This window comes from Cotesia glomerata, linkage group LG1, assembly GCF_020080835.1.
Source record: "Cotesia glomerata isolate CgM1 linkage group LG1, MPM_Cglom_v2.3, whole genome shotgun sequence".
Taxonomy (NCBI): Eukaryota; Metazoa; Arthropoda; class Insecta; order Hymenoptera; family Braconidae; genus Cotesia; species Cotesia glomerata.
The window spans coordinates 19,572,346-19,584,137 of NC_058158.1; the positions used below are offsets into that span (position 1 = coordinate 19,572,346).

Sequence of the window (11,792 nt, forward strand, 5' to 3'; positions counted from 1 at the left end):
ATTTAATTAATAGCTGCAATAGATCAAAACTTGAAACGATTTTTTATTTCGTCCTGTTAAACAACCAAGAATAAATACTTATAAATTTATACGTTAGTGTTTTTTTTTTTTTTTAATAAAAAGGTAAATTTTAATTTTGACTTTAAAATAATATGACTAATTAATTTTTTACAATATTTTTATTATTCCATTCGGCTTTCAACTGTTGCTGCTTGACCATTCTTTGCACCTTTTTATTACTCAGCTTCTCCATTATCTTCATAAATTCCCAAAAAAACGTAAAGGCGTCATACAAGGCTCGATGGAAAGATTTCTGTCATAAAATAAAAAAAAAAAAAGATTAAGTTATTAAAATGAATTATAAATAATACTGTAAATAATAATGTAAAAAATACATGTAAATAATATTGTAAATAATTACATTTCGTGCTTCATCATAAGCTGCGCCAATTGATTCGCTACGAGATTCTTTGAATGACATAGCTTCATGAGTCCGCCCATCTCTCAAGAAAACCCTTACAACGGTTGTACAACCAACATTGTATGTTCCATTGACTTCTTCAACGTAGTCTGTGATAAAACAAAAAATTATTTAATATAATTTTCAATTTTTGATTTTTTAAGGCAATTTCTTTTTTAATTTAACTAAGAACTTTTTTCTTATTCAAATTTTTTTAATTAAAAATTGTCTGAGAAGTGTATACATTTTAATTTTGACTTACCAATTATCTGCTTCTTGAGTTCGTGCGACCAATTATCATTCGTAAAAGCCATGTCTCCATGTATAATTAATGTTTCTAAATTTAAATTATCAAGATTCATTATTTTTTATAATTTTTATCGTTGTGTAATGATTTATAGATTAAATATTTATTTTTTATTGATTTTGTTGATTTAATATTTATTTTTGATATATATTTATGTTTTTTATTTATATTTCTATTTTATTTATTTATTTTTGAAATAGCCTTGAAGTTATCTCCAAAACAAATGAATTATTTAACTTCATTAATATTTTTTTAATGTGTCAAAGTTTTAAAGAGAAAACAGATAGCTGTCAAACGAATTATTTTCTAAAAGTGATTTAATTGATAGTTAAAGTGAAATGAATTAATATTATCATGTGAAATGATCATTTACTAAAATTGATAAAAATTGTTCAGTGAAATTATCATCACGAATAATTTAGTGACTTTAATCAACATCTGGACTATCGATACATCATGTGAAATGATCATCGAATGATAAGTTTTTCATTAATTAATATTTTCTTGAATATTTAAATATTTTCATTGCTGCTTGGGATTTTCCAGAAATTAATTTATTATCATAAATAAAAAAAAAAAATTTATTAGTTGATATAGCGTTCATCCAATTTTTATTTGAATATAATAATTAGATAATACTAAACTCATTGATCAAAGGTCATTTCTTGAAAGGTTTTTTTAATATTTAGTAAGTTATTATTTGATTTGATTAATATTATTTTATTTATGATGATATTTTAATTTGAATGAATTATTCTATTATAATCATTTAAAATTTTCCAGTTGCATGAATTTTCTTTTGGTATTTAATCGATTATTAATTCATTGATTGATATTATTTTGTTTATTATAATACTTTATTTTGAATTAATTATTCTGTTATCATTCAATTCTTACTAATTGTATTACATTATTTACTTTTCACAATCTCTTCATCATATTTAATAGGTTATTATTGATTGATTGATATTATTTGGATAATGATCATAATTTAGTTTAAATTAATTATTCTATTAATATTTTATACTTACCGGTTACATATCATAATTTACTTTTCACAATTTCTTTTACCCATACAAATTTTTACTGCACACTAATGGAATCGAGCATTTCTTTCGAAATTATTGAAATTCCCGGCGACGGCGCGTGTCTTTTTTCTTCATTATCGCTTTTATTGTATAACACAGTGTCCTTTAGTGATCAAATAAGAAGTGAAATTGTGCTTTACGTGTTTAAAAACTGGCAGAGATTCCAATGCTTTACCAATCAGTTAAATGGAGAACCTTATAGTAATAAACATTCGTACTTTGATGACATGTCGAGGCCCAACACGTATGGGACTCTTTGTGAAATCAAAGCGGCGGCAGAATTATTTACATATGAGTTTCAAGTGTACCAACATGGTCATCTAATAGTTGCGTTTGGAGAAGCAACAAACGGAATTAAAAGATTAAGGTTTACTGGGAATTTTAATAAAGGTCACTTTGACGTTTTACTTCCATTGACTGAACCCATCAATAACGGTGTTTCTCAATCGGAAAGTATTGATAACGTTCAAGCATCTTTCACTCAACCATCACTTTCATCAAGGAGAGGACAAAAACGGCGAAAAAGATTTTCAGGTACAATTAGGTCTAAACAACTTAGAAAAGCTGCTTCAAAATATGCGGTAAATCATAAAGAAGTTCAGAGAAAGGCTGTTAAAAAATACAAAAAAAATCATCCTGAGATCCAAAAAAAAGCAGTTCAAACGTATGTTAATAATCATCCTGAAGTTATTAATAAAGCTCAAAAAGATTATCAGACTAGAAATCCGCATGTTAATAAAGCAGCTACAGCTAAATACCATGAAAAAACAACAAGGACTAAATTATTGCCCTGGACTTCTAAGTGTTTATCTGGTTTTAAATACAATTGTCAAATTGATTATTCCAATGACAAAATTGTCAATCTTGGTCCCCGTTCTCCTTGCCAATGGTGTAATGCTTTGAAATGGAAAGATGAGACTCAAGGAATGTGCTGCAGTAGTGGTAAAGTTCAACTTTCTAAGCTTGGCCTCCATCCTGAACCTTTACACAGCTTATTGACTCATCAGGATCCATTGTCAGAACATTTTCTAAAAAATACCCGTAAGTATAATGGATGTTTCCAAATGACATCTTTTGGAGCCAAAGAGGTAAGAGAAGGAAATTTTATGCCAACTTTCAAAGTTCAAGGGCAGGTTTATCACAGAATAGGCAGCTTGATGTCTGAACCTAACCAAAAGCCTTCTTTTCTTCAAATATACTTTGTTAGTGATGAATGTCATGAAAGAGACATCCGTTGTGGAATTTATCCTGGCGTTTATCCGGAATTAGTTCATCAATTGCAGAAGTTGTTATATCAGCATAACAAATATCTTAAGGATTTTAAGGCTGCAATAGATTCAATTCCTAAAGATCAAAAAGACTTCAAAGTAATAATTAATGCTGACAGAAAACCGGCTGGAGAACATAAGGGCCGTTTTAATGCTCCTCAGGCAAAAGAAGTTGCAGTTCTCATTGTCGGACAGGATTTCGAAAAAAGCGACATTGTTCTTCACAGTAGAGACAATAAGTTGATGCGAATTAGTGAAACACACCGCTCATATGATGCTTTACAATATCCTTTGATGTTTTGTTATGGAGAAGATGGCTATCACATCAATATATCTAAGCGTGACGAGACGACTAAACTGCCTCTCGATAAGACAGTATCTGCTTCAGAATTTTACAGCTTTAGGATTATGGAGCGTGAGAATGAAGTGTGCTATTTATTGCGATTCCGCAATCTTTTAAATCAATTTTTAGTTGACATGTACGCAAAAATTGAGACTGAAAGACTTAACTATATTCGTAACAACCAAAAAAAACTGAGAAGTGAGGAATACGTTCACTTGAAAGATGCTTTGTCAAAAAATGATGAACAATTATCAACAATGGGAAAAATGGTTGTGTTGCCTTCTTCTTTTACTGGAGGACCCCGTTACATGCATGAGCGAACTCAAGATGCAATGACCTATGTACGTCATTATGGACGGCCAGATTTATTTATAACATTCACCTGCAATCCTAAGTGGCCGGAAATAACGCAGCTTTTGAGTGAAGGTCAACAGTCTTATGATAGACATGACATCGTAGCGAGGGTTTTCAATGTGAAAGTGAAACATATGATAAAACTTCTTACAGTAGGTCGTATCTTTGGTGACACAAGGTGTCACATGTACACCATAGAATGGCAAAAACGTGGACTCCCTCATGTTCATATTCTATTATGGTTAGAAGAGAAAATGAGACCAGAGTCTATTGACCAAATTATCTGCGCTGAGTTACCTGATCCAGACATAAATCCAGATCTTTATCAAATTATCAAGACAACCATGGTTCACGGTCCATGTGGATCTTTCAACTTAAAATCACCCTGTATGGTTGATGGTAAGTGCACAAAAAATTTTCCAAAGAAATTTTTAAAAGAAACTCAAACAGGAGATGACGGATATCCCAAGTATCGTAGACGATCACCAGCAGACAGAGGAAAAACTTTCAAACTTAACGGAGTTGAAATCGACAACCGATGGATAGTGCCGTACAATCCCGTTCTATCCCATACCTTCGGGACTCATGTTAATGTTGAGAGTTGTAACTCCGTAAAAGCCATAAAATACATCTGTAATTATTTAAATAAAGGATCTGACCAAGCATCGTTTACCGTTCAGGATTTTGATGAGGTGACGAAGTACCAGGCGGGACGTTACATCAGTAGCTCTGAAGCAGTCTGGCGAATATTTCGTTTTCCTATTCATGACAGGTTCCTTTCGGTGATGCATCTTGCTGTACATCTTGAAAATGGTCAAAGAATTTATTTTACTAAGCAAGATGTGATTGACAAAGTAATTAATCCAAAAAAAACAACACTCATGGCTTTTTTTGAGCTTTGCCAAGTTGATGACTTTGCAAAAACTCTATTGTATGTTGAAGTTCCAGCTTATTACGTATGGAAAAATAACCGCTTTGATAGAAGAAAAAAAGGTAAGGTTGTTTCAGGTTATTTAGGAGTCAAGAAAGATCAAGTTTTAGGTAGAGTTTATACCGTGCATCCCGGAAATACTGAATGTTATCACCTGCGTCTTCTCCTACATGAGATTCGAGGTCCTACATCATTTTCTGCTTTGAAAACTGTTGATGGAGTGATTCATCCAACATTTCAAGCAGCATGTAGAGCACTTGGTCTTCTAGAAGATGACGCTAATTGGTATCGCACTCTGGATGAAGCTTGCATCTCTGATTCGCCCTACAAGATCCGTGAGCTGTTTGCCATTATGTTAGTTTTTTGTCATGTTGACGACCCATCGAAATTATGGGAGAAATATCGAGATTATTTTTCAGAAGATATTAAGAGAGAGGTAGAACGAGACGGTGGAAATGTTGAGCTGTTACTTGACGTTATTTACAACAAATGTCTCATACTACTTGAAGATATTGTTATATCAATGTCTGGAAAAACACTTCTTCAGTTCGGCCTCCACTCTCCAACCCGAGATGAAAGGTTTATTGTCACTAATCGTCAATATTTGCGTGAATTGGCTTACGACACCGTCTATTTAACTAAAGTTGTAGCTGAAAATGTTCCTAAATTAAATCTAGAACAGAGAAAAGTTTACAATGAAATTTTAAATTCGATTATATCTGATTCTGGGCAGTTGTATTTTCTTGATGCTCCACGTGGTACTGGAAAAACGTTTTTAATCAATTTACTGCTTGCGAAAATCAGGAGTGAAAAAAACATCGCTATAGCCGTTGCTTCTTCAGGAATTGCTGCGACTTTGATAGACGGAGGTAAAACAGCTCACTTTGCCTTTAAATTACCTCTCAATTTAGGTTATTCTGAGTCTCCACTTTGTAACATCTCTAAACAGAGTGATATGGCTCATGTGCTGCGAGAAACAAAAATTATTATCTGGGACGAATGCACTATGGCTCACAAAAATAGTATTGAAGCTCTAAACAGATTGCTCAAAGATATTAGAGGTTGCGACCGAATTATGGGAGGAGTAATTGTTCTCTTGGCCGGTGATTTTAGACAAACTTTGCCTGTTGTGCCACGAGGAACACGTGCAGATGAAGTTAAAGCCTGTATTAAGTCATCAATTTTATGGCCTTCGGTCAAAGTTTTATCTTTGACTATCAATATGCGTGTTCATCTTCAGCCAAATTCGAAAGCAGAAGAGTTTTCAAAAATACTGATTGATATAGGTGATGGCCAAATTCCGGAAGAAGACGGAAGAATAAACGTGTCCTATATTAATTGTGAAACTGTCCCAGATTTAATCACCTTGACTGACAAAATATACCCGAATATTGACAAAGCTGGCGATAATTGTAGTTCATGGTTAAAGGAGAGAGCCATCCTCACACCAACCAATGAACAAGTCAATTGTATTAACAACTTTTTGCTGGAGAAACTGCCAACTGAGCAAGTAAGATATGAATCGGTGGACAAAGTACTGGAGGATGAAGAAGCTGTCCACTATCCTGTTGAATTCTTACACACACTCGATCCACCAGGGATACCACCTCATGTTCTTCAACTCAAGATTGGCACTCCAATAATGTTGCTCCGCAATTTAAATCCGCCAAAATTATGTAGTGGTACCAGGCTTCAAGTCAAGGTCTTACACAAAAATGTCATTGAAGCCATGATTTTCACCGGAAAATATGAAGGAGAAACTGTATTCATTCCAAGGATCCCTCTGATTCCATCAGATTACCACTTCGAATTTAAACGTCTGCAATTTCCTGTCAAAGTTTGTTATGCCATGACGATTAACAAGGCACAAGGGCAGAGTTTAAAGATGACTGGTATTGATTTAAGAAATGACTGTTTCTCTCATGGCCAACTATACGTGGCATGCTCAAGAGTAAGTTCACCTGACAGCTTGGTCATTCTTCAACCAATAGGAAAAACGAAGAATGTTGTATATAAAGAAGTTTTAAGTATTTAATTTTCTATTTTTGACTATATTAATAATTTCTTTAAATTAGATCGATAGAATCAGAAAATAAACAGTAATCCAATCAATAAATATTAAAATTTAAAAAAATTTTTGGATCTACCGCTAGAATGGTTTTTAATTCAATTATTTTAAATATTTTATCTATATAATAATTTCTTTTTACTGTTACAAAAGAAATGTTTATCAAGCTTTCAACTTTGTTTAGTGTTAATTGATTGGATACATTTATAGATTGAAAACGAATAGATATAATAAATAATATATTTTAATAGTTTTCAGGTTTATTGTAAAGCTAAAACTATGAACAATGTGTTTTTTAAATTTTATTTTACGTTTCTAATATACAAAATTAGTGATCAAAAAAATTTTAAAACTATGAAAATAATAACAGTATAAAAATAAGAACAATGATAAAATAGAAAATGATAGCAATATGGTAAAAAGTTCATAGTTTCAAATTTATAACCAATGTTCATTTAGAATTAGTTAATAAAAAAGATATAAGTTAAATTACTGTCTTTTTATTTAGCACGACAGAGTATTGATGCCTAGGTTTAAGTTGTTTATATCCAATCTATATTTATATAGATTTGATATGTGTAACAAATTCTAAACTTGATGGCATTGACACTCACGTCGATCCATGGTGTAGGCCTACTAGGGATCCCGCCATGTAAAATAATGGGAAAGCATCGTACGACACAGTACCTCCATGGTGATGTGGAAAGCTGTGTTATTTATTATTTTAACTCATATAAATCGATAAGACCCTAAGTAGTTAAGGGTGTCTTAATTTCGTAAAATCCGTTCATGATAAATAATTAGGCAGCTAGATAACATAATTTAATATTTCTTTCACTTGGTATGTATTTTATGCCACGCGAAGCGGGCGGGTAACGGCTAGTTGTTATTATAAATGAGTTAATTATTGATTGATTACTGGTTTTTAGTGACTTAACAATTTAACAAAATCCCTTGGTCGAAAAGCCCTGCTGAGTAATAATCAGGAAGCTGATCTTGTACAAACAATAACCAGATTCGCTGAAATAGGACTGCCTGTGACACCTCGAATACTTCGTCGCTTAGATTTTTAATTTTGTGAGCAGAACAACATTAAAACTAATTTTGATAAGAATTTTTAGCTTGCTGGTAAAGACTGGCTTAAGGCGTTCATGAAAATAAACCCAGAAATTTCAAAAAGAAAAGCTTAATTAATGAACCCAGCTAGAGCACAAAAATTAAATAAATTTATTGTTGATGATCACTTTTCAAGGATAAAAATAATTTATGAGAAACTGAATGTAAAACATCATCCAGAAAAAATTTATAACATGGATGAAAAAGGTTGTCGTTTAACAATTCATCATCAACAAAGTGTTTTAGCCAAGAAAGGGGCCACAAGAGTACATTTACAGTCTGCGGAGCATGCAGAAAATGTAACTATCGCGGGATGTGTAAATGCACTTGGTAATGCTATACCTCCAATGATCATCTTTAAAGGCAAACGTCTAAAGCCGGAACTGTATGACAATTTACCGCCAGGTTCTTTAATCCAAAAATCAGCAAAAGGATATATGACTAATGAACTTTTCAAAGAGTTTTTGAAACATCTTGCGAAGTTCAAGACTTCAGGAGAGTGTCTTTTAATATTCGATGGAGCAGCTTGTCATTTAGATTTGTCGATTGTCGATCTAGCTGATTCACTTGGTATATATTTATACTGCTTACCATCGAACACCACTCATGAACTTCAACCTCTTGATAAAGATGTTTATCGTTCATTTGAACATCACTGGGATGCTGAAGTTTTATTATTCTTGGAACAGAACCCAGATAAAAAACTCACTAAATCACGGTTCAATATCATTTTATCAAAAGTTTGGTCCAAATGCATGACTCAGAGTAATATAACAAGCGGCTTTCAAGCAACTGGTTTGTATCCTTTTAATCCCAATGCTATTCCAGAAATCGCATTCGGTCCATCTACTGTGACAGAGGTACCAGCAAGTCTTACACTTGATACTGTGGATGAAGCCAATTTACAATCCTATAATTAATCTATTATATTCTATTATCCTAATATTACATTAATTTATATGTACTCATTATGTAATGTACTTAATTCTGATGGTCCTTAGGGAGCACTTGCTCTAGGATCAAAATTTAATAAATAAATAAATAAATAAATAAATAATTCTTCAACGCTTCTGGCACTCGACAATGTCAACAAAGAAAATTTACAACCTTCTAATTCTCTAAGGCTCCTTGCGATTGATAGTGCTCATGAAGAAAATTTGCAACTTCTTGGCTCTCCCAAGTCAACAAACCAGAAACCCAGTAAATCATCAAATGACCAAGTTTCCTTGGTATCAAAATAAAAAAAATAATTGATGAGCTCTCAATTGAACCTACTAGAAGTACTGCTGCAGTCCTAAGTAACTCCAGTTTAAACAATGGTGAAGTTAGTTATGCATCAGAACCTCAGCTCAAAGAAACTTCATTCTATGAGCTCATGCCTTCGCCTCTTAAACGTTTGGAAAAAACTCAAAAAAAAAGAAGAAAAGCTATTAATTATCGAGAGACTCCAGTTACGAAAGAGCTGTTCGACAAAGTCGTTGAGAAAAAGAAAAAAATTTCAGACCCGAAGAAGAAAAAAACAAAAACTGTAAATAAATTTAATTTCAGAGAGCAAAAGAGCTGGTATTGTCATTGATGTGAAGAAGATGAGATAGCTGATATGAGGCAATGCATTGAATGCAGCAAGTGGTATCATGAGGCGTGCGTCGGTTTAACAGTAGATGATATCGATAGTTTTAAATGCTGTTGACCAAATAAATCTAGTTTTCTGACTCTTAATACATATTTTTGCTTAATTTAATTGCTTAGTGATCTCTAATACCAATTCAATTGAGTATAGTTTAATTATTCCAATGTGTTTAACGCATAGGCCTTATTACCCTACTATAGTAGAATAAGGCCTATTTGTACAGTTTTTTTCAGTTAAATTTTATGTTTGTTTATGGTAAAAATTACCATTAATTCATTATATTTTATTGGAAATACATTTAAATAAAGATTAATTATACATTTCGATAATTAAATGCAATATTTTCGATTTTATTCAAAATCTCCCTTAGCTAGGCCTTATTACCCGCCGGTACCTTATATTCATTCAATTAAAACAATTTTTAATTTTTACCGAATCAAGTTGTCCAATATTTTGTACTCGCAAAATCTCGTTATTCCAAACAATTACTTGAATCCAATCACCAGTGTCATTTTCAACAAAAAATTTAAATATTGTTTTATCCCGATTTTCTCTTGTGATCTTAGGATCTGTCATAGTGTCAACTAAAGCAATTATTTCACTGAAATAAAAATATGTTGTAAGTTTAAAACAATTGATAAAAAATGGCTTATATAAAAAATATGCTTGCTATACGTGGTAATTTTAACCCAATTTTATTTGGTAGATGATTATTTCAACAATGGATAGTTGATAACTACGTAAAAGTTGAGAAAGATCCAATAGAATACTGTAAAAACACATCAAAAAAAATTAAGATCAGAAACGTATCAAGGATTAATTGTTCATTTACGTATTACTGAAAATGTTTCTAATAGCAGAATTGGGAAAGTTATTGTATTACCATCTACTTTTATTGATTCGCCTCGAAATACAGCTCAAAATTATCAAGATGCTATGGCAATTGTTTGTAAATCAGGAGTACCAGATTTATTTATAACTATGACTTGTGTAATTCAAACTGGAGTGAAATTATAGAAAATTTATTTTCAAGACAGCCACCCTCTAATCAGCCTGATCTCAAAGCATGCGTATTTGATATAAAAAAAAAGATGCTTTAATTGACATTATTGTTAAACAAAATTTTTTGGTGAAGTTGAAGCTTATGTGTTTATCATAGAATATCAAAAACCTGATTTGCCACATATTCATTTACTCCTTACGTTAAAAAATAATTATAAAATTACAACTGGGAAAGAAGTAGATCATTTTATTTCAGCTGAAATTCCTGATCCAAAAAAAGATCAATTACTACATGATATTGTCATGAGAAATATGATTTACGGGCCGTGCGGTGACTGGTGTTTAGTCAATGGACAGTGTTCTAAAAATTTTTCTAAACCTTTCAGGGAAGAAACTATTTTAGACATCAATTGTTATCTGTATTATTATCAGCGAAATAATAAATTATCTTATGAACGCCCTGGTGGATAAATGGTCGATAATCGTCATGTGGTACCTTCTTAATAATAGGAACTGTATTAAGTAAGTCAATTTATAAAAATCGATTATGTATACGATTTTAATTACTTGAAGATATTTTAAACTTTGCTCTACAAGTTAGTCTCGTAGGTAAACGGGTAGCGTGTGTCTTTCAAGCGTCAGTTCCCCGGTTCGATCCCCGCGCAAGCCGAATTTTTTTTATTTTTATAGAAATAATTATATATAATTTTATATGATTATGTCTAAATCTATATATTTTCAAAGGGCCGTTTTTTATATATAATTATGTATAAGTATATGAAATTATATATAATCTTCTTTACCCGAGCTCCTACAGCATGTTTTATTTATACATACATAACCTGTTGCTTAACTGACCTGATGAGACATTTTTAATTTTTGGTATCTGATTTCAGATTCACTGCTAATAAAACAAGCCATCTATATTTTCGGAACAATAATACAGTAAGATTTCTGTGGTTGGTGGCCAAAAAATGCTATTTAGCGTTAATTTTAAAATCAGCATTATATTTTTCGTATTATATTATATTGTTTTTCGTATTAGATTATATTATGTATGAGATATTATGCATTAATTTATTTTTAAATTAGAAATTCTTGAGCGCTCCGCACGCTTCTGTCAGAGTGTTTATCATCGACAATTTGATTATTAAATACTATCTTAATAAATTAAATATTCTTAAAAATAATTTATTACTTATTGTAATAAAATGAAAAAATTTTT

General features: G+C 31.7%; 2 protein-coding genes and 1 long non-coding RNA gene across 3 annotated transcripts; 2 read left to right on the top strand and 1 right to left on the bottom strand.

Annotated features, from left to right (window-relative positions):
• Nucleotides 1–200: 200 nt before the first annotated feature.
• On the bottom strand, nucleotides 201–514 carry LOC123266881. Its single transcript, XR_006509890.1, has 2 exons — nucleotides 422–514; nucleotides 201–313 (listed from the first exon to the last, which is right to left on the bottom strand). It is a non-coding gene; the product is annotated as an uncharacterized LOC123266881 (long non-coding RNA).
• Nucleotides 515–1,863: 1,349 nt separating this feature from the next.
• LOC123263856 lies at nucleotides 1,864–6,786 on the top strand. The gene has a single exon (XM_044726925.1). The coding sequence runs from the start codon at nucleotides 1,864–1,866 to the stop codon at nucleotides 6,784–6,786; it is 4,923 nt and encodes a 1,640-aa protein (XP_044582860.1).
• A 1,343-nt stretch (nucleotides 6,787–8,129) lies between these two features.
• Nucleotides 8,130–9,541, top strand: LOC123263948 (MFS-type transporter clz9-like). The gene is made up of 2 exons (XM_044727016.1): nucleotides 8,130–8,847; nucleotides 8,989–9,541. The coding sequence occupies exons 1-2, from the start codon at nucleotides 8,130–8,132 to the stop codon at nucleotides 9,174–9,176; spliced, it is 906 nt and encodes a 301-aa protein (XP_044582951.1). The 3' UTR covers nucleotides 9,177–9,541.
• The last annotated feature ends 2,251 nt before the right edge of the window (nucleotides 9,542–11,792 follow it).